The sequence below is a fragment of the Bradysia coprophila genome, unplaced genomic scaffold (assembly GCF_014529535.1).
Source record: "Bradysia coprophila strain Holo2 unplaced genomic scaffold, BU_Bcop_v1 contig_232, whole genome shotgun sequence".
In the NCBI taxonomy this organism is placed as follows: domain Eukaryota; kingdom Metazoa; phylum Arthropoda; class Insecta; order Diptera; family Sciaridae; genus Bradysia; species Bradysia coprophila.
Genome location: NW_023503493.1, coordinates 3,532,361 through 3,556,213, shown reverse-complemented (window position 1 = coordinate 3,556,213; position 23,853 = coordinate 3,532,361). Strand labels below are relative to the sequence as shown.

The window sequence follows — 23,853 nt, the reverse complement described above, 5'->3', positions numbered from 1 at the left end:
CGTAACCTCTCAACAGTGTCCAACCTTGGTTTGCAAGGCGTTGTCGTTATACCTCTCCACGCGAAGATGTTCTGCATGTAATTGTATGAGAGATAACCTAAGTACGCCTCGATTATTTAATTTTAAAAAAAACGGCAAATCCAGTTCGATTTATTTTGAAGTGTGTAGCGTCTGGTAACTATAGCAGACAAAAGCAGTTTGAATCATTGAAATTATGTAAAGATTTTATCAAGAAAAGCAAAGATATCGTTCGTGAAACTAATTCATCATCAACCCAATCAGAACAAGGTGAAATAAAGATGTTGAATTTACGGTAAAGATATCGGTTGAATGGATGAGATAGTTAGTATTGGATATAATTAGTCAATTAATGTCAGATATGGCTAAGATTAGGAGTCACTTTGTCTGTATAAAAGTCGACGATGAAATCGTAGCTCATTCAGTATTTCTTGGTACACTTGAGTTTCACTTACTATGAGCACGACACTAAGGAAAATTAACGACATTCTATTACGCTCGATCATACCGTCGCTTGTTGATTTTTTGAAGTTCAAAATCGATTAATTTGCACACAAAATTTCCTCTTTTGTTTTCGATTTCACTTTGTGAAAGTAAAAAATGGTCAGCGTCTACAACGACTTAAGTTCGGTAACCGATAAAGCCGAGGCGCCGTTGAAATCGAACGATAGAATTAATGGTGATAGTGAAAGGTCATTGACCCTTGCCGAAAAACCATCGAAAACCGACACGGATTTCGATGATCTGTTGTCGTACGTCGGTGATTTCGGTACCTATCAAGTGTACATTTTCCTGTTAATGGCACCGTTCACCGTTTTCTATGTGTTCGTTTATTTCACACAAATTTTTATCACATTGATCCCGAACGACTATTGGTGTAATGTGCCGGAACTGCGTCACTTGGAACCTAGTGATCGGTAAGTGGAATTTACGTTGGTGTTGCAGAACGTCGATTTTTGTTCATTGGACTCAAACATTCAGAGTCGCCTGTTGTTTTGACTTTGTCTTGTCTATACAATGGTAGATTACATTAGAGGATGCGAAAGTGATTCATTACATGAGAAGACATATTAGTGATATTCGCAAACTCACCAGCGGGTTTTTTGAGCAACAACCTTCGGTAACTGTCTTTGCGACAGGTGCAGATGGAATTATTATTGTCTTCCTCATGCGAAAGTTGATTATCAATCACAAATGAATCCACATCACGTGAAATTAACCGAAAATACTCGTCGTGTAATGGATCATTTTCGCAGGGGGAAACTGTTATGTAATGGTCAACTTTCGCATAAAGCATGCAATAAAGTCCTTTACCTAGTTTACGCTAAAATTCAACGTTTCAGTTGGTTTATTGACCTCGGTTCAACAAAACTCATACGAAAAGCGTCCCTTTCCACAATTCCCTCCTCATGTAAATGTGTATGGAAATCCGAGAGGTTAGGAACCTATACATTACGGGCTATGTTCTAACTTGCTTTTAATTACGTAGATTAAGACTGGCTGTACCATTAATCGACGGGCAAATGAGCAAATGTACGATGTACATGGTAAACTACACTGAAGTGTTAAACAATAACATTACTGAAGCAGATCCAACCTGGCCGACACAGTCCTGCAAATTTGGTTACGAATTTGATCATTCCGAAATCCCGTACACGACCATCGCAACTGAGGTACAAGCGTTGAACGTAAAATGTGCAATCGACCTCGTCTAATTCACAATTAATTTTGCATCGTCCACAGTTGGGCTGGGTGTGTGAGAATGATTATCTGCCCACGATTGCCCAATCTGTATTTTTCATGGGTGCAATAACTGGTGGCCTGCTTTTTGGCTGGATGGCTGATCATTTCGGACGCGTTCCGGCCCTGATTGGAACCAATGTGATTGGTGGTATTGCAGGTATATTCACGGCATACACTAATACGTTTTGGACGTTTGCGTTGTGCCGTTACTTTGCCGGATTCGCTTTCGACAACTGCTATACGATTATGTACATCTTGGGTATGATAACATGCGATGTGATCGTTGCATTAAGGTACAATCATTTTTGTCTTGTATGTCGCGTGTAACAGCTCTCGAATATGTCGGATCGAAATGGCGTACGTTCGTTGCAAATATGTGCACAGCGATTTACTTCGCAGCGGGCGCATTGTTAATGCCTTGGATTGCTTTGTGGATTAGCAACTGGAGAACGTTGTCGATTGTGCTATCAGCACCTTTGATGGTTGCAGTATTTACTCCATGGATTGTACCCGAATCGATTAGGTAATGGAGGGTTTCCACAATTGTGGGAAGTGGGTTGAGTAAAGTCCAGTTTAGTGGATTAAGCTGAGTGTTAAGCTTAGCCAATGACTTTGATTTTAAGTGTATTTGAGGGACTTTAAGGGACTGATTAAGAATCCTATCGCCTCCCAAAGAGAGCAAGTGTTGCCTCCCAAAATCATTTACAAGGTTTCCATTTTCATGCATTTTCCCGCACCTTCCTCAGATGGCTGATATCCCAAAATCGTATGACGAAAGCCAAGCGCATAATTCGACACATCGAACGTGTCAACAAAAGACACATCGATCCTAAGGTGTTCCAGAATTTTATCGAATCATGCCGCCGGAGGAACGAAACAAATAAAAACCAGAAATATCATCTGCTCGACCTGTTCCGGACACCGAATCTTCGGAAAGCCATTCTCCTACTGATCGTCATCTACATGTCTGTGTCGTTGATCTATGACGGATACATTCGTAGCATCACATCCATTGGACTGGACATTTTCATTGCATTCACTTTGGCGTCTGGCACTGAGTTCCCGGCGTCTTCTGTTATCACACTGTTATTGGATCGATTGGGAAGACGATGGTTTCTGTTTGGCACAATGATCGCTTGTAGCATTTGCAGCTTGGCCTTGTCGTATAGCATCAAGGGCAATGGTTAGGATCAATTTTTCTTTTTGTTTCGATCGTCCAGGAGTGAGATTGTCCAAACATAAAAGAGATTTGTTTCCAGTTGCGCTATCTGTGACTCTAATGATCGCCGGACGATTTCTCATCAACATTGCCTACAATATTGGGCAACAAGTGGCCACTGAATTTTTACCAACGGTTATCCGAGCTCAAGGCGTAACATTAGTCCACAATTTGGGCTACGTGGCGAATATGTTATCGCCGCTGGTAAACTATTTGCATGTTATTGATCCATCGCTACCTTTTTGGGTACTGGTTGTTGTTGGTGTAATTGGAGGTACGTCAATACTTTTCCTACCAGAAACAACGGGAAGGGAATTACCGCAATCGTTGGAAGACGGTGAAGCGTTTGGTCGGAATCATAATTTTTTGGATAATCCATGCACCCCGATGTAAGTGTAGAACGGGAAGAGTTCGTAAGTTAAGAGTTCCGCTGTTATCATTTAAACGCATTATTTACAGTCCACAATACGACAAAGAAATTACGAACAAGAACTACACGAGTCGGCGATTCAGCGATTATGTCATTGTATTACATTCCACGGACATTAAAACCGAATTGAGTGGTAAAATATATGGTTTAGCTGCCAGTAAGCAGAAACAGGGTCAGAAATGAATTTGCAATAAAATCAGATCGGATGTATCGATAAAACCGTTTTTTTCTCCGCTTTCTTCCTAAGATGGCCTATCAACGACTTCTGTTTCTAGTACTAGTGGAGGTTCTTAGCGATTGCATAGTGCATTTTTTGACAAAGGTCTGAAAATTGGACCAGCAGTTTCACTACTCTACTTAGAGTACCACTAATGCTTGAAGTGTGTTGCTGATAACCTTCACTGATAAAAAGATTTCGTCACCATACATCCAGTATGTATGAAATGGTTGGCAGACAGCTTCATTTCTGCCTTACTTCGAATATGTATATTCCAACGTCTGGCAAGTATATCGTACATGTTCGACGTACAAACATACGAGTGACACAAATAGTCACGAGCAGTACGTATGACTATACGTCGGACATGTACGATATACATGTCAGACGTTGGATATACATGTCAGACGTTGAAATATAAATATCCGAAGTAAGGTAGAAATGAAGCTGTCTGCCAGCCATTTCATACATACTGGACGTAAATTTTTTTATCAGTGTTATACGATTTATCACAGGCATCACGTACGGGTTGCGTTCTATTGATTCCTGTGAGAGATGCTAAATTTAAAAACTGTCAGTTATTTTTATTCGATCAAGAAAGTAGGGTCGGAGCTTCAAATCATGTCCGGAGCGATAGCGGAGGACTTGACGCAGTCTAATCCCCAAAAAAAGAACGAAGAAATTTTTTTGAGACGCGTTAACTATGTATAGCCGAACATTTCAGTTCCTACCCTTTGGTATTTATCACCACAAAACCTATTCCATCATATTCTCGCTTTAAATGCGAACAAAACGAGCTATCACTCGACTATGTACGTCTAAAATTACGGGAGATACATCGCTTTGAAATTGGTCACTTTTCATACTAAATAGTAAAGTTGGTCACTTTCGGTGTATGTGTCGGTGGGATTTTCGTCAAATTTTCAAATTTAGACAAATTTTCGATTTTCGTCAAATTTTCGATTTTCGTCAAATTTTCGATTTTAGTCAAATTTTCGATTTTCGTCAAATTTTCGATTTTCGTCAAATTTTCGATTTTCGTCAAATTTTCGATTTTCGTCAAATTTTCGATTTTCGTCAAATTTTCGATTTTCGTCAAATTTTCGATTTTCGTCAAATTTTCGAATTTCGTTAAATTGTTGACCTAAAACTTCCGAAACGAGTGATATCCCAACAAAATCTCTACGATAAAAGTGCGACGCAGTCTTTGTAGTACAATTTCTAAAATGAATGATATCGCTAGAGTTGACGCTTTCAGCTTCGTAACGCAAACATTAAATTGTAGACCCAATTAGTTCAAACAAGCTAGCTTAGTTTTCCTCATCATCTGCCGAATAATTTTTACCAAAAAAATTGTTTGAAAAGAACAAAAATTTTACCATAAAAATCTGCGTTTTCACTTTCATGCGTTGTTTGACTCACGTTTTTCTTGGATGTTTACGTCGTGGATGCGTTTCTTAAACGTGGAAACATTTTTTTACGCGTTAAATTATTTTTTGGTGAAAATATTTTTTACTTTAAATTTTCTTTGAATAAAAATAATCCTGAGCAAAGCCGGGTATTACACTAGTATTAAATATAACATCAAAATACTGCATGCGTTGCGTATTATGTACGAAATATGAACAAAAAATGCAAGCTTGCTGAAGTATCTGCAAGTAAAATGTTTTTCATTTATTCTAAAGACTTAGGTACCTAATATATTAACGCGAAATAAAATTTAGTTTCAGTTAGATTTGCGATACCGGTGATTGAAGTTAATTTTACATTAACTTTCGATTCGTCAACAAAGTATTATCGAGTAAAGTTTCGCTCAGATAACAGTAATTTGTGCGTGAAGTGTTGTTTTGACAAAGTTAGTTCTGGAGAAAGTCTTAACTCTTATCTGTATATCATCAGTCTCAAGTGTACCTTATAAGATTAACTTTTTTTATTGACCACCCCATGCCCAAGTTGACCATTACATAACATGTTGTCCCCTGTGACAATGATCCATTACGTGAGGAATATTTTCGGTTCATTTTAAGTGAATTCCCTTGTGATAATCAAATCTTTTTCGCATGAGCCAAGCAATAAGGGGAAATTCATTGTAACTAACGCTAAATGTAAATGATGATGGAATGTCATCTAAAAAATTATTAAATTTTGACTTAATGGATTTCGACCAAAATAATAACAGTGGGTAGCGCATGATCTCAGGACTCCGGTAAAGTAATTAGTTTTTCGATCGGACTTATATCTCTGCTGTGCAATAGTCTTTGAAATTCATTTTTAAAATCATTGATTACGTCATGATCACACCTGCCTGCATTGATACAGTATACCACCTGAAAACCGGAGAAAGCCTACGTAACATATACTGAAAAGGCTTACCCTAGCCCTAATCTATTACTTTACTGGACTATTGAGATCATAAGGTATATACTCCCATTATTTATTTATTTATTTATTTATTTCGTCAATGGCATTCGCCCCCTGACTACTTGCATTTTTAATTTTACAATAAAAGAACAGAAAAAGATTATACATGTCAAGTTGAATGAAAAAAATAGAACAAAAACATAAATAAAAACATTCACTAACGTCACATAGGAGTGAGTCACGTCTCGTTTGACCAATAACCAGAAAGTCGTCAATGGGTCGTTTTCTGAGCCACCTGGAAATGAACGGTTAGTGGTTAGCGGGAGCCAGTCGACTAGACTGGCTCGATTCGGCACAAGTCGATAAGACTCGGAGTTAAGTCGTGAGACCACTTTTTAAAGTCGTGAGACCTAAATAACCTAATCGATACCGATTAGAAAAAGAACCATAGGTCCAGCATATTTGCAAGTGAAATCAGTCAAGACATTTTGATCTTACCATTCAATTTGATTGGAATCTTCAACATTCTAACATTCTAACATTCAACATTCAGTCGTTTTGAATGAGTTCCGCGGCATACCCTGAAACCAAAGCTGTGAGAAACGGTTAAATTCCAAGCACATGTTATTTATTGGTTCATGGTAACCATACTTAGTCCTGTGTTCATCGACAATGAGTAGATCGTCAGCTCGAGTGGGACGAGGATTTAGAGTAATTCTTCTCGTTATTTCAAATGAATCAAGACCACCACTTAAAAGGTCAAAAGTAAAAAATGCACTGCGTCTAGCAAGCGGTTCAATGTCGATGGAGCAACATCTGTCAATGTAAGGTGGAAGTTTATAGTTCTCGTCACGTCTCCCTGATCGTCTGAGTGCAAACATCAAAAACTTCTTCTGAATCGATTCAATCCTATCAATGAAAGTTTCTTGATACGAGTGCCAAACGACTGAAGCATATTCCAGATACGAACGCACATGTGCGAAATATAAACTCTTCAAGGTTTTGACATTCTTAAACTCCTTACAAGTTCTGATGACAAAACCGAGCATCGAATAAGACTTAGCAATTACGTATTCAACGTGTTATGTTTGGTCATACATTAAGTCAAAATGTAATTATTTTTCAGGTGACAGTCTACCTTCCATTTAGCTATAGTGCTACCGTCTTTCCCCATTAGAGACTTGACGGGATTCTGACAAAACATAATGTCAGTGTGTGGCGGACGATCTCAGGCCTCCGGTAGTAGTTTGTTTTTCAATCGGATGTATATCTGCTCAGCGATAAGCGATAAGACTATAAAATCGTGGCATAATCAATGAGAAAAAAATTAATTTTCAAAGTCTGACAGAAGGATACAAATCCAATAGAAAAACTAACTACTTTTCTGTAGTCCTGAGATAATGCCTTACACACTGGCATTATGTTTGGTCAAAATCTGTAAGTCAAAATTTAAAGATTTTTTTATATATGACAGTCCACCAGTGACACCATTCATACATTTAGCATTAACGTTATCGTCTTTGCACTTACCGGCGAAAAATCTGACGTTCTCTATTATCACTAAGAAACCGAAACTATTCCTTCGTTTAATGGATCATTTTCGAAGGAGCAAACTGTTACGTAATGGTCAACTTTCGCATGGGGCAGGCAGTAAACAACTTACCGTTGTTATGGTAGTACACATTTTTTGGAGCGGTTTTCCCCACGTTTTGTCTCTATTCATTATTCAAAGCTTTGGTCATCAACCGATTTCCTCGTACATCAAATGAAATTAATGTTATTTGCAAACAGGAGATCAGATCATTTCTGATGTTAATTAAAAGAAATTAATTAAAATATGAATCAACCAGTCTGACCAGTTTTTGAGTAGAGGTTAACATTACAGATAGAATAAGCATTCAATTTGGCAGTCAACATTCAGCATCGGATTCGATTAGATATTCGTTTCGATTGATTTTTTTTCGTCAAGCTACAAGTGAAACTGTTCCAAAAGTCTTTAAAAGGAACAAAAAGATTAAAATCGAAAATGAACTATCTTATCTTGCTGGTGCTTTGTGTTACAAGCGGCGTTCACTCAAAGACCGATGAAATCGATGACGTTCAGCGATTAATTCTCGACTCAATCAACGAAACAGCACCAGATTTTCAGCCTTGCAATGAAGATCTACTACGCCAAGCAACGTTTGCCGATATGATTGAGATAAAGCGTCACGGCTACTTTCATTGGTGCGTTTTCGTTCACGGTGAAACAGTGATTCAGTTGAACAACCCGGAATTTGATAGGCTGACGGTCGAAAATGCGTTCGACAATTTCACAGGGCATGTGGAATTGCGTAATTTGATGCGACTGGCTGGAAATGACTTCTGTCGTATCAATAACAAGATCAGTGAGTCGAAACGAAGAGAACTGCTGGTGCTATCGGAGTCAGACACCAGGAAGCTAATGAAAGAGGAACTTAACCATCGCGTCACGTTCTACAATTTAGTTAACTACAATTGCGAACATTTTGCCACAAAAATGAAATTTGGCGTTCCGTTCAGCAGTCAGGTGAGCTAGCAAAATATTGGTTTGAAAAAAATGACCAATTGAAGTCCATATCGTTATTTCGAGCTAACAGATCGAAGCAGTCAAGCAAATTACACAAAAAGAAGATTTGAAGGAAACTGTGGCACAAATGTTTGAAGTTGCTGCGAGCCAGAATTCCGCCACCACGTCGAGTTCTCTCAAACTATTATTGTCATCAGTCATTGGCTAATGTTTAAATCTGCTCACTGCTGCCAATACAATAAATTTTAGATTGGAAAACAGGACGTTTTATCATTTCTTCAGAATGGTTGTGTCATCTGTTATCGATAGCGATGAGACAACGGTTAACATAGGCCAATATGTTCATATCTTGAAAATCGTATGTTGAAACAAATGAAGTAAAAGATTTTTCCACAATTCGTTGAAAAAACTGCAATCAAAAGAAGTGATTGACTAGATAATGATGTTATTGTATGTTTGCCGTCCGTGAAAAGTTAATTGGTTGAAAAAGGAGAAATCCACTTCTGACATCCGCTTAGCAATGGACCAACACTTTTCACACAATAAATTAAGGCTAAAATCGCGAATTCTATGGAATTTTCCATTTTCATCATGTCCGGAGCGATAGCGGATGACTTGACGCAGTCTAACTTCCAAAAAAAAGAACGAAGAACATTTTTTTGAGATGCGGCAACTTATGTATGGGCGAGAATTCTACTTTCGCCGAAATGTCCAATATCGTTGACCAAATTATTTTTAAAATGTTTTCACTTAAAATACAAGGAACACGCTATCACACGCCTACCAAAGTGCTCGGGAACCGGAGATATTGCGTTTTCCAAGTCGTCATTTTCAGTACAAAAACATGAAAAATGGCATTCTCCAAACAATCAAAATCTTTCAACTTACTCTGTGATTTTTGAATAATTGGATTAGTGGTTTAGTGTTTAAAGTTTTTTTTATTAACCAAGCTTTCGACAAACGACTGCTAAAAAACTATAAATGAAAATTTTGTTTCAAAGCTTTCTTGTTAAAATTGGTATCCCAACAAAAATGTCTTCGAGAAAAGTGTGACGCAGTCTTTGAAATACAATTTCTAAAATGAATGATATCGCTAGAGTTGACGCTTTCAGCTTCGTTACGCAAAAATTAAATTTTACACCCAATTAGTTCAAACAAGCTGGCTTAGGTTTTCTCATCATCTGCCAAATAATTTTTACAAAAAAAATTTTTGACTGGAAACAACCAAAATTTTACCAAAACGAGCCATCAGAACAGTCGGAGCGTTTGCTGCGACTGAGCCCCGTACAAACCCGTATATCTATTGCGTACGTGACCCTAGTGCGTCTGTCACCCTACTTTGACCGTAAGCCTATGCGCCGGTTAAAGTAGTTAAAGTAAAATTATTATGTAATGTGTACATCTTAGAAATTGCGCATAGCGCAATTACGAAGCCCCGTACGACGTTCCTTTCAAATAAAACAAAACTTTCAAATAGCCCTAAAATTTTAATTTATTGAGTATAAATACACATAGGCCTAGTATCGGCCTCAGTCCGAGGATCCAAATCTATTTTTTTTTCAACTAAATTCTATTCGGCCTTTGATTACCTTCCAAATGAAACAAAAAATACGAAAAACGTATGAAATTTGCTCGAGTTATATGTAAAATACACATAGGGCCCTAGTAACGGCCTTAGTCCAAGGACCCAAATTTAATTTTTTTTCAACAACATTCTATTCGGCCTTTGATTACCTTCCAAATGAAACAAAAATTACGAAAAACGGATGAAATTTGCTGGAGTTATATGTAAAATACACATAGGGCCCTAGTAACGGCCTTAGTCCAAGGACCCAAATTTAATTTTTTTTTCAACAACATTCTATTCGGTGTTCGATTATCTTTCAAATGAAACAAAAATTACGAAAAACGGATGAAATTTACTCGAGTTGTATGTAAAATACACATAGGGCCCTAGTAGCGGCCTTAGTCCGAGGACCCAAATTTAATTTTTTTTCAACAACATTCTATTCGGCCTTTGATTACCTTCCAAATGAAACAAAAATTACGAAAAACGGATGAAATTTGCTCGAGTTATATGTAAAATACACATAGGGCCCTAGTAACGGCCTTAGTCCAAGGACCCAAATTTAATTTTTTTTTCAACAACATTCTATTCGGTGTTCGATTATCTTTCAAATGAAACAAAAATTACGAAAAACGGATGAAATTTACTCGAGTTGTATGTAAAATACACATAGGGCCCTAGTAGCTTTTCACTTCTAAGGCCCTAACTCACGGTTCACTCACCCGATTTTAAAAAACTTTTTTTTCCTGGATTGGTATTGACAATACCTATCATTTGCCGTGTCATTTACATTTCCATCGTTTATTTTGCCATAAATATCACCAAAAGACCTTAAATCACTTAGGCGGCCCTAACTCACGAAGGGCCGACCCGAATATGCCCATCTTCGAACTTAGCCTCACTATTTTGACTATCTTTCAGGGAAAATTTTTTTTTTTGAAATCGGATTTGATTTACTCAAGATATCGACGTGACGGACAGACGGACAGACGGACAGACGGACAGACGGCCCAAATTTTTATTGCGGATTCGTCATCTATGAACATAGGCAAACACTTTGCCCTTACCGTCTGCTTCGAATTCCATCAATTACACACGGCATCGTAATCCTATAAGCCCCTTCGTACTTCGTACGGGGCTAAAAATCTGCGTCGCATGTGGCAGATAAATTTTCTTGCTGGTCTGTTCCTGAACATCTGCCACTTTGCGACGCAGATTTTTTTGGTAAAATTTTGGTTGTTTCCAGTCAAAATTTTTTTTTGTAAAAATTATTTGGCAGATGATGAGAAAACCTAAGCCAGCTTGTTTGAACTAATTGGGTGTAAAATTTAATTTTTGCGTAACGAAGCTGAAAGCGTCAACTCTAGCGATATCATTCATTTTAGAAATTGTATTTCAAAGACTGCGTCACACTTTTCTCGAAGAGATTTTTGTTGGGGTATCAGTCGTTTTAGAAGTTTTAGAACACAGCTTTTTATAACAGTTTATAACAGAAATTCGGAAATTTGGCAAAATTTGAAAATTTGACGAAAATCGAAAATTTGACGAAATTCAAAAATTTGACGAAATTCTAAAATTTGACGAAATTCTAAAATTTGACGAAAATCGAAAATTTGACGAAAATCGAAAATTTGACGAAAATCGAAAATTTGACGAAAATCGAAAATTTGACGAAAATCGAAAATTTGACGAAAATCGAAAATTTGACGAAATTCTAAAATTTGACGAAATTCGAAAATTTGACGAAAATCGAAAATTTGACGAAATTCGAAAATTTGACGAAATTCGAAAATTTGACGAAATTTAACGAAAATCGAAAATCGACCCACCCATTTCCAACTTTCGACATTTTTCGCAAATGCCCTTCTTTTCTACTCGTAAAACTCTGAGACTTTGCCGAAGAAAGTAACTCTCTATCTGCCACCATTCAAGAAATACCTCTAAAAACATAATTGACCCACCCATTTCCAACTTTCGACATTTTTCACATATGCCCCTCTGTTCTACTCGTAAAACTCTGAGACTTTGCCGAAGAAAGTAACTCTCTATCTCTCATAATCGCAAAAATATTAGTCCTTTCATCCTACGCTCGAGTAGCTCAAAATTTGGTCACTCTAATCACTCTAGCTCAAACGAATCTGACCCGATTTTTTTAGTTATTTTTTTGTTTGAATCGTGTTACGAATACCTTTCATTTGATGGGTCACACGCCGCTGTAGGTTTCAATACAGCTAAGCCACAGCCGAAAACGCGTTCCCGATCCTCGAAAACCACACTCAGAAACCACTTCGAGGCCAATAAAACAAAATTCTGGTTTTTCCTGGGGTAATGGCGCATCACATTTTCATTTTTATTCCCACCCTGAGGTTCCTGCAAAATTTCATGGAGATTGGCTGACTAGTTTCCGAGATCGACCGTCGATAGATAGACAGATAGACAGATAGACAGATAGAAACATACAGAAACATACAGAGTAAGTTGAAAGATGTTGATTGTTTGGAAAACGTTAATTTGGTGCATTTTCTATCAAAATGACCAACTTCAAAACGATGTATCTCCGGCAATTTTAAAGTTACATAGTCGAGTGATAGCTCGTTTTGCTCGTATTTGAAGCGCAAATAAGAAAGAATAGTATTTGTGGTGATACAGGCCAAAGGAAAGAAACTTAAATTCTCGCCCATATATAGTTGTCGCGTCTCAAAAAAATTTCTTCGTTCTTTTTTTGGAAGTTAGACTGCGTCAAGTCCTCCGCTATCGCTCCGGACATGATAATTGGGTTCCATGCTTGCTAAGTTCGAAGATGGGTCATGCCGGGATAAGGTACTGGAAACTATTCCAGAAAAACAGGATTTTACTCTGTTGATAATTGATAATTTAATGTGTTTTTCCCGTGACTGGAGAAAATCGTGAAAAATTTAGGTTCCCAAAATTATCCATTTGACATTTGGAAGATCAAGATGAGCTATGTGTGATCAACTATTCGAAAGTTATGCCAGAAAATACAAATGCATTAAATGAACAAAATAATTGATTTGATAATTGATATTTGATAATTAACAAGCAGCATATATCTAAAATTACATATACACTACAGTAAGTATAAAAAGTCAATCAAATCTAACATTAGACAACTCCGACGAGTGACGTTTGCGGCTCGAGCGAAGCGAGGGTCGTAATTCATACCAGTCGCTGTATCTTACTGCAATATTAGGCAGCTCGGACGAGTGAGACGTTTCAACATACAAGCTTTTTGTTCATCGTAAGAATATTCATCGACAGTACAGAATGCTGCGTAAAGCACAACGCAAAACAAGCATAAAATTTTGCACAAAAAATACATTTCTCTTTGAGCAAGGTTGAGTTTGAATAACTGGTGTAAAGCTGAAGATGTACTGGTCTTTCATAATCGACACTTCAGATATTTTCGGACTAATTCGATAACCTTTACCATTAATTAGAGAGTGCTGAGGGGTAAACAACTCAATAAAATCGTGTCCCACATAATTACAGGTATTTATGGTTTTAAGTTATTCTTGGAACTGCGGCAGCTAGAGTATTGGTTTCTTCGACAAAGTCTCAGAGTATGGAGAGTAGAACGGTGTGGCATTCGCAAAAAAATGTGAGGCAGTAGGAAAAGTTTTGCTATTATGGCCGTTGTTAATCGCCTTCGCGTGCGAATAACATCTTATAGACTATTCGCCACGCGTACAAATAGCATCTTATAGACTATTCGGCCGCGTGTTCCAGAATAGCATCTTAGAGAAAATTTTGATTCTAAAGTTCAAGTTTAGCGTAGTATTATCAAATTTGTTGTTATTCTAAAAGTCCAAGTCTCTTTCCTGTTCCTCTTATATTTTGTAAACTCACACTTTCAGCTTATTCCGTTACAATTTCTAATTATTTTTGTATTTCTAAAAGGCATCCTTCTCTGCGTAAGTTACATAATTGCAAAAGGGAGCACGAGCTACTTCGTCACATTTTGTAAAAGGGATATTATCATAAGCTCCTTGCGTCACACTTTGTAAAAGGAAAGCTCCTTGTGCCACATTCTTTATGCGTTTCATTTTGTAAAAGAGAGCCTCAGCTCCTTATCTCACATTTTGTACAAGAGAACAAGGCCTATTTGTAACACAGAGATTTGTAAGAGATAGAGAAAATCAAAGAAATAATTTTTTGATGATTTTCAAGACTTTCGTTCTCATCCCATCAGATACGAAGGAGTGAGCGAAGCGAGCGAAAAATGTTGTCAATGGAGCCATCCTAAGGATGAATGAAAATGTACTTATTTTGAAAAATAGCTCGAACGGACGAGCGAAAAAAAATGACTACAGTCGGAGAAATATAGATTTCGGGTTTTTTAGAGACATCATCAATTCTCTAATTCTCTCAATTGTCATTTGAAATAACATGCGAAATGAGAGAATACAGAAAAACGATGAAAAAGATGATGTCTCTTAAAATCCCGAAATCTATTTTTCTCCGACTGTAAGTAAAGGTACAGTAAATCTACACTATTTCAACGTTTCCGAAGTGAAGAAAATGGATGAACGATTTTGTAAAACCTCAAATCGCGACCGAAGCGATCGAAAACATTCGTTTGATCACTATGACAGTTCAATGACAAGACTTTTTAGCCCCGTACGAAGTACAAAGGGGCTCAATAGGATTACGATGCCGTGTGTAATTGATGGAATTCGAAGCAGACGGTGAGGGCAAAGTGTTTGCCTATGTTCATAGATGACAAATCCGCAATAAAAATTTTATATGTTCATCTGTCCGTCACGTCGAAATCTTGAGTAAATCAAATTCGATAAAAAAAATCTCTGAAAAATAGTCGAAATTCGTGAGTTAGGGCCGCCTAAGTGTTTTAAGGTCTTTTGGGGATATCTACGGCAAAATAAACGATGGGTTAGGGCCATAGAAGTGAAAGGCTACTCGGCCCTATGTGTATTTTACATATAACTCGAGCAAATTTCATCCTTTTTTAGTAATTTTTGTTTCATTTGGAAGGTAATCGAACACCGAATAGAATGCTGTTGAAAAAAGTGTAAAATTTGGGTCCTTGGGCTAAGGTCGCTACTAGGGCCCTAAGTGTATTTTGCAAATAACTCGAGTAAATTTCTTCGGTTTTTCGTAAGTTTTGTTACATTTGAAAGGTAATCGAAGGCCGAATAGAATGTTGTTGGAAAAAAATTTAAATTTGGGCCCTTGGACTGAGACCGTTACTCAGCCCTAAGCGTATTTTGCATATAACTCGAGTAAATTTCATCCGTTTTTAGTAATTTTTGTTTCATTTGGAAGGTAATCGAACACAGAATAGAATTGTTGTTAATTTTTTTTTTAAATCTAGGTCCTCGGACTGAAGCCGATAAGCGTAGTATCTATACTCAATGAATTAAAATTTTTGGGCTATTTGAAATTTATGTTAAATTTGAAGGGAACGTCGTACGGGGTTTCGTAATTGCGCTATGCGCAATTTCTAAGATGAACACTTTTCATAATAATTTTACTTTAACTACATTTACGGGCGTAATACGCTCTGTTAAGAATTTTAACATTCTTCTAAATTCGTCGGTCGGCCGCTGCATCGATGGTTCCACTGTTTCTACTTGTACTGGAGGGATATTCTCCCCAACACGCATGTGCCAGTAAATCTACTATGAGAGAAACTCGTTACTTAGGGCATGTTGCCCGTTCAGTAGTTGTGTTTATTCTGAATGGTTTTCATATAAATTCGCCGTATTTATAGACCTTTTCGATGTCTACTTGATCTTATTCAATTGAAAAGGACACTTTGATTTGTGATTTTAGTAAAGTGAAAACACTTGCCATTGACTGCTAATAATATTTTCGACACTCCCACCAGTTTCCGTAGGTCTCGAGGAAACTCCAAAACGAAAATATGCTAATTCGACTGTTGTCTTTTGCCAATGCGAATTTTACCAATGCTTCCGTTTGAACCAATGCTTGCTAATGACTGATGTTATGCGAATTTTACCAATGCTTTGACTCTCCCACCTATGGTATCCGAAATGTTGAGGAAACCATAACATGCTTTTCACTTTCTTTGCTGTTAACGTTTCTTGATTGTTACGACCATCATTCGACCACCGAATGATTCGACCAACCAGGCTGCTATTTATCTTCGTGCTGCTATGCCCACAGATTTCTGCCAATTGAAATTGAAGTTCTCTCTTCAGACTGTGCTATCTTTCTTCGTGCCAATTGACCATCTCTGCTGGACGTTACGACGCCCATCAATTCGGTGTCGCTACCAAATTGGTTCGACCAACCAGCTTGCTCCAATTCTCCTGCCGACTTTACTCTTTTTGCTGCTGCCGATGACGCTTACTAATTGACCTTCTCCTCTGGGCGTTACGACGACCATCAATTTCCGAATTGACTCGACCAACCAGCCTTGCTAATTCTTCTGCCGACTCTGGTCTTTTTTCCGCTGCCAATGACGCGTGCCAATTGACCTGCTCTGCTGGGCGTTACGACGACCATCAATCTCCAAATTGATTCGACCAACCAGCCTTGCTCATTTCTCCCTTCTATAACTTTCTTCTTCTTGCTGCTAATGACGCCTGACAATGACTCTATCTAGTTTGCTGGACGTTACGACGACCATCAATTTGATTTTGACCATCAAATGACTCGATCAACCAGCCTTCCTCTTGTACTGACCATCCTCTACTTGCTGCTGCTGTTAACGACTTCTTTTGCTGGGCGTTACGACGACCATCAATTCGATTCTTCCACCAAATTGACTCGACCAACCAGCCTTTTTCTTCTTCTTCTCGTTGCTGGGCGTTACGACGACCTTCAATTCGATTTTGACCACCGAATGACTCGACCAACCAGCGTGTAACACCACGACCAATGTTACGAAACTGCTAATTCTTCTTTGTGCTGCTGCCAATTGACGTTCTTTGCTGGGTATTACGACGACCATCAATCCGATTCTTCCACCAAATTGACTCGACCAACCAGCATGTAACACCACGACCAATGTTACGCTTGTTACTGTTGGACTTACGTCTTACGACTGCCGTCTCGTTGTCAATGACGCCTGCCAATTGACCTTCGTTGCTGGGCGTTACGACGACCACCAATCTGATTCGATTGACTCGACCAACCAGCGTGTAACACCACGACCAATGTTACGCCTTGACTCTTGCTGCTGCAACGGGACCACCAATGCAACGAACCTTCCACACACGTTGGGCGCCATGTCAAGAATTTTAATTCTTCTTAATTCGTCGGTCGGCCGCTGCATCGATGGTTCTACTTGTACTGGAGGGATATTCTCCCCAACACGCATGTGCCAGTACATCTACTATGAGAGAAACTCGTTACTTAGGGCATGCAGCCCGTTCAGTAGTTGTGTTTATTCTGAATGTTTTTCATATAAATTCGCCGTATTTATAGGCCTTTTCGATGTCTACTTGATCTTATTCAATTGAAAAGGACACTTTGATTTGTGATTTTAGTAAAGTGAAAACACTTGCCATTGACTGCTAATAATATTTTCGACACGCTCCGACTGTTCTGACGGGTCGTTTTTTCTCTTTTCCTACAAAAGTTCTCGATTCGCTTCTTGTATACGCACCTGTTATCTGATTCTGGTCATTTCCCAGTTTGGAGTGATTTTTCCATTTCCAGTCATTTCCCGATTCCTGCCATTTTCAAATTTCTGGTCGTTTCCAGTCATTACCCGCTTCTTTTCTTCCTTTCATTATTTCTTCCCGCTGAGTAGATTTCCTGGTATCCGGTTTTTCGGCAATAAAAAATTCCCACACAAGGTAAAAGACTTGCGTAAGCCTTCATATTCTAAGAGATTTTTGTCTGATCAACAACATGGACTGGTAATTTTAAATAATTTATTATTTTTCTCTCTCTTTAAAAAAACGATTCCAAAAACTTAAGCTGCAAAATTTGATTTCTTTCTGTTTTTGTTTGCTTATGAGCTTCTCTTAGGGGTTTTTCCTTTTTGGTTTACATTCAAATGAGCTTCAAATAGACACATAAATTAAATAGAACGTTCTGTTTGTTTAAATTACATTGCGTCGTCATAATATTAGGCATAAAAGTATCACTTTTCTGTTTTAAAAATTAATTGAAATCTACTCGGATGCGTTCAGCAACTCCCTCAGTCGCTTAATGCATACCATGTTGCCTTCGTGCGCTTCCTTTGAAAGCTGTAGTTGAAAAAAGGGGGAGAAAGAAAAGAAAAATTTTATTTTCCGTTTCTTCATCAGACAACAGAAGAAACCGCTGAATGCTAACCTTCACAAAGTTTAGGAATCCATGCGGCAGTCCTTGTAAAATGTCCATACCAATTTCGTTGTTTAAACTTTTCAAGCGTTTTGCAAACATAACACAGTCATCTAGGCATGGGTCCATGTCGACACTCTGTATTTTTGGAGGAGGAAGTGTGATAAAAATTTAGATCAATCAGAGGTGTTGACTGAGATAGGGAAAGTGCATAAAAAAGCGGGAGCTGCGGGAAAACAGGAAAAGTGGGAAAATATGCAGTTTTGTTTGTTTTCTCGCCAAAGGCTACTATTGTACCGGCTGGATTGATTCTCATATTCTGATTCGTCATGTCAATACCTTTGATTTGACATTTCGCACCCCATTTTTGAACGAAAACATCCAAACTGTGAAAACCGACAAAACAAAAAACTGTTCCTGGAACTTGACCCCAAACTTCCGTCGCTGTTTTGGAGCGCTTCCCGTTGAGTCGCGACGCAAAGCACAGTTAAACAACCTAAAACTCAAAAGAAATTTTTCCGACGGGAAACAAGCAAATAGGTCGACCGCAGTTTTGAGACCCAAAATTTCAAAATATATGACTTTTACGTTGTCTGTCTCTGTTTTGCGTGCCCACCAAACTTTCTACCGGAAAAACGTTGTCGTGACTCATTAGGAAGTGCTCCACAACGGCGACACAAGTATAGGTAGAGTCAAGTTCCCGGAACAGATTTTTTGGTTTTGATTCGTTTTGCCTGTTTTTCACTAGTTTTTCCAGAATATCTCTGGATGTTTTCGCTGAAAAATGGTGTGCGATATGTCAAATGAAAGGACTGACGAGACAGAAACAGCCGGGTTTGTACAACAGTAGCTATTGTCAAGAAAGCAATCAAAACTGCATATTTTCCTACTTTTTCCGTTTTCCCGCACCTCCCTAGCAAAATCCCAAGCTCAACTCCTTAAAATCACGAAAGTTTCACTCACCAGAATATGAGTCCTTGGCATCTTCTTCAGCATATCATCGGTAGCCCAAAACGGCGACAGCAACGGATCCTTTGGAATCTCGAACACAAATTCATCCGCTGGACTCCGTGCACTGATCGAATCCAATTTCGAACGAACCGCCGACTCTTTATGGTCACGAATCGGCGACGATGTGGTCATTGCCGACAGTTTGCTGGTCATGTTGTCGACCACTTCGTAGATTTTATTCTGAATATTCTGCACACTAATCACATTCCGTCCCTCATCCAACAAAATGTTTTCTTCCGATCGTGTGCCCGGTACTGATCTTAAGACCGGCCGATCGTTTTGCGTGTCAAGCACGTAACGTTCACAGAAAGCGTTGATGTACTTGGATGACTCGTTTTGAGATTCGGTTGTTGGTGGTGGTGCCGCATCGTCGGCAATTTCGATAGCTTCGGCAGCTGAATGTGAACGATAAGCATCGTCGTTGGTTATTTGATGGAGTGCATCTTCTGTTGCCGAATAGGTAAAGTCCGGTTCTCCGTTGATCGGACGATGGATGGTTATCGGTTGTGAGTCTTCTTCGAATGAGATGCCATTGCTTTCGTCCGGTGTCATCATTTCCGTATTACCAACAGTCTGACTTTGAAGTGATGCACTGGCGAAGGTGTCACTGGTTCCATCGCTGCCCGGACTTTTGTGGTCGTCTTGAAAATCAGGCACATTAACGTGTTCCCACTTGGAACTACCATCCAACGACACGGAATTTTCGGTTCGATCTTCCGGTTTCAAGTGGACAAACGTGGGCAAATCTGATTCCGATTCCGATCGACCATTCGCCATAACTGAAGCAGCCGACAGCGATGAGTTGTTCATCTGTGATGTGGCGTATTTGATTGCGTCTTTGCTCTCCCTAATGCGTCGGTTCTGCTCGATTATTTCCGAATTGGGACATGAGTAGGCCTTCAGGCAGCGCATCATAAAACCGAACGGCAACAAGGGATCCATAAGGCAAAGCAATCGGGCTGGACTCGGATCGAAACTTATCTGAACCGGACAATAGGCCAAGAAAACACCATCCGGTCGCCGTACATCCAGTTCGATGCATTTCATTACACACGACAGATTCAAATTGGCGCCGGCCGAGTCTCCGGCTAAGATGATCGTTTCAGCAGTAGTTCCGAGCAACGAACAGTTTTTGATGGCCCAGCAGTAGGCGTAAAATACTTCTTCAACAGCACGCGGAAATGGAGCGTCTGAAAGATGAGACGATCATAATTTTAGTTAACTTTGTTCGTCGGGATGTCAGCGGTGATTGCAATAAATTCTTAGGATTGGTAGTCTCACCTGGGGCTAGACTGTAGTCAACGGATAGTATTGGAATGTCTAACGCTACAGCCCATTCTCGTAAGTAGAGTTCATGCGACTTAGAACTTTGGGCGACAAATCCTCCGCCGTGGCAATGGAATATAAGTTTGGTAGCTGGAGGAAGCTGAGATTGGCCGTTGTTTTTCTCACCCATCATTCCCGTTCTGCATTGAGCGCTGATCAATCGCACTGGATAATTGGAAGATGGAATTGAAATTCCGCAGATGGAGGACGAACTCCGCGCACAGAGTCAATATGAATGTAACTTACCAATCACAGGTCCAGGGCCCAAATGACTGTTCGGCACTGGAATGTCAATCATTGCGTTAGTGGATGCATTTGGCAACTGTAACGGTTCCGGCGGTATCGTAATCACTTTGTTGATTTTGATTGAATTTCCAATGAAATTGGGCAGCGAGTGCATCAGTTCCGTTTCGGACAGCGACCAAAAACTTTTGCAAAAGTCAATGTCCGCATACTGGGAAATGTTGACGATACGACGAGCCCTCAGCTCCGGATTCAAGTAGTACTGGCCGCTGGTCCACACCGAACTGGTCGTTTTGGTGAAGTAGCCACCTTCGTTGTAGAATGCTTCGGAAAAGCCTGCCATGCAAATGGACAGAAACTTCAGGACGGATTGCATTGATTCACAGTATTGGATGCCTAAGCACCTGCCGTAGAAGCAGTACTGATTGATTGTCTCGGCGGTTGCGAATAGTTCAGCGGCCGTATGCACACCGGTCGGAAATAAGGAACCAACGTCACTCCATTGCCGCAGAGTCAGCAAGTGTTGCAACACGGTGCACAGACTAGCCAAGAGATGACTGCAAGCCTCCACTTCTTTCATGTACATCGACTTTCGGAACAGCAACGAGCTCCGATTCTGCATAATGTACGAGCTCAGCTTCAGCGAATGTTTAATGCAAGACCGGACAACGAGTAAGAAGCTACGGTAACCATTGCCGGGTGTTGCTTCATCGAAATCGTACTCGTGTGCAAAGTCCTTTATTTCGGTGACATAGTTCCGTGCCATTGCCAGATGATCAATTAACGAAATGAAAGCACCGTGCAGTCGTAGTCCGTTTTCGGTGTCATCCGCGCTGAAGTAGTCGACATTGTTTTTGCATAAATCTTCGAATGCCTCGTACAACGCAAAGTAATTGGGCGATTTAATCGAGTCGGTTGTGTTGTCTGTGGGCTGTTCGGCGGATACACTATCCGACGGTGGCATATTTTGTCCATTTGACATATTTCGAGGACAATTTGGAATTTTTCTCTTTGTAAAAAACACTTCAGTGCGCTGCAATTTGCATCTCGTGTCAATTTTCGGTGTATTTTCTATCGCAAAATTCCTTTGCTCATTGACCCAGTTTGTGATGTGGACAGTCGTTCGAATAAATGTCTTGTGCACGGTGACATTGATCCACTGTGTGCCAGATTCTTTTCACTTCGTATCTCAACTGGATGAGAAAATATCAAAAAGGATTTTTTTCAGATTTTCTTTAATTGTGCTGTGTTGAGGAGTGCTTCACGAATTCTTTATGTTTTGATATTTCATTTTCGTTGGCATTCGTGACGTTTTGCATCGCAGTGGGAGCCAAATGACTTTACATTTTCCAGAGATTAAAAGCGCAATATTTTTTAAATAACGTCATAGACTGTTATGACGGGGGAGTGTTTTGGAGGGGAAATGGTGTTTGAACAAACGTCAAACGTTTACACAAAAGAATTTTTCCTTCGTTTGACATTTCCCGCAAGTTGTAACAAAAGAAGATTTTCCTGTCATAAGAGTCTATAGCAACGATGACCGTTCCAATGAACGTCAACACAAGGTATGGTCGAATGTCAAACTTTGTATGGAGCCTCATGAGAGATGAGTTTCTTTATATGAAATCGATATGTCCTCCGGTTTGTATGAATAGACCATACCTGGTTTATACTTTCATTGGACCGTTCGCCACTATTTTACAATGATCTATAGCCATGATACTCATTAGTCGATAGAGAAATGTTGTTGGAAAACTTAAGCTTAAACGTAATAGTACTAGATTTTGATGAAAAGAATTACATTTCTAGTACATTTCGGCCATAAAATACCTCTGCTGGCGGTAAGTTTTTTTTTCGATTTACGTCTAAGAATAGATCAAGTCAGAGATTTCCAATATATGAAAGGTGAAATTATAGTTGTTTCTTGTATAGCGTAAATGTTTAAGCTCAATATTTTACAAGAAAACCATTCAAACATTTGTTTCTATTTTATGTGGATGATTTTTGACATTTCGAATAACCTTGGACCTTGATCTATAAAAAATGTATTTACACCTGTGATAAGAAATCAAGCACCGAAAGTTATGCGAGACTATTGTTTTGTTGTAGGGAAAAATACTATACTCATACTGCCCTACAAAACACATTTGTATGCTTGCTAAGAGCACCGAAAGTAAAGCTGTCAATTCGCGGGGCGAAAGCTATCGCTTTCGCCCCTTAAATTGAAATTTGCTTACTTTCGGTCCTCTTAGCGAGCATACAAAACTTAATACGTAACTCTAACGGCCTCCTCAATCGATACGTAAATAACTATAACAGACTTAGTTAAAAGAGGTGCACGATTTTGTGAGAGAATTACATACGTTTACTCTCTCAAAATCTTGCATCTCTTTTAACTATAAGTCTTTTAATGCGTTTTGTAGGGCAGTATAGTAACTGTACGAACATTCCAAATATTGGACAATCGATATTTTTAACGCTACTCTTTGGCAACGAACCATCTGAGGATCATATGAGTAAGTGTTATGGTAAGTGGTGTGCTTGTGGAAATTTATTCGCGTACGACCTTTTCCTGTTGAATGGATGCGAATGCGCAATTAACTCTCTCTCTCTATCTCCCTCTTTGACTTATTTTTGTTTTGTATCTTTAGTATTACGAAGCGTGTAAAATTCTTTCAGAACCTTGGTTATTTTGGCACCCAATACACAGAAACAACATTTAAATGTCGATTCCCCAAAATAACTTTGCTGAAAAAGCTTACGAGAGAAATGTAAATACTTTGCCGGTTACTGTGACTGGTCGACTTTAGGCACCCTGGAAAGTAGTAAAGGAGTCGAGGGTTACCTCCAAATAAATTTCTAAAAATCAAAAATTAAATTTTAGATTTTTAAA

The 23,853-nt window shown here is 39.0% G+C and overlaps 3 protein-coding genes across 3 annotated transcripts; 2 read left to right on the top strand and 1 right to left on the bottom strand.

Annotated features, from left to right (window-relative positions):
- Window positions 1-442: 442 nt before the first annotated feature.
- LOC119075951 (solute carrier family 22 member 3-like) lies at window positions 443-3,601 on the top strand. The gene is made up of 7 exons (XM_037182517.1): window positions 443-935; window positions 1,508-1,691; window positions 1,762-2,020; window positions 2,092-2,284; window positions 2,508-2,944; window positions 3,021-3,369; window positions 3,440-3,601. Exons 1-7 carry the CDS (start codon window positions 619-621, stop codon window positions 3,591-3,593), a joined length of 1,893 nt encoding a protein of 630 aa, XP_037038412.1. The 5' UTR covers window positions 443-618; the 3' UTR covers window positions 3,594-3,601.
- A 4,218-nt stretch (window positions 3,602-7,819) lies between these two features.
- LOC119075971 (phospholipase A and acyltransferase 5-like) lies at window positions 7,820-8,790 on the top strand. Its single transcript, XM_037182557.1, has 3 exons — window positions 7,820-7,860; window positions 7,926-8,536; window positions 8,607-8,790. The coding sequence occupies exons 2-3, from the start codon at window positions 8,015-8,017 to the stop codon at window positions 8,742-8,744; spliced, it is 660 nt and encodes a 219-aa protein (XP_037038452.1). The 5' UTR covers window positions 7,820-7,860; window positions 7,926-8,014; the 3' UTR covers window positions 8,745-8,790.
- A 9,420-nt stretch (window positions 8,791-18,210) lies between these two features.
- Window positions 18,211-22,256, bottom strand: LOC119075947 (hormone-sensitive lipase-like). Its single transcript, XM_037182512.1, has 5 exons — window positions 20,964-22,256; window positions 20,673-20,882; window positions 19,344-20,581; window positions 18,393-18,518; window positions 18,211-18,304 (listed from the first exon to the last, which is right to left on the bottom strand). Exons 1-5 carry the CDS (start codon window positions 21,940-21,942, stop codon window positions 18,230-18,232), a joined length of 2,628 nt encoding a protein of 875 aa, XP_037038407.1. The 5' UTR covers window positions 21,943-22,256; the 3' UTR covers window positions 18,211-18,229.
- Between the last annotated feature and the right edge of the window lie 1,597 nt (window positions 22,257-23,853).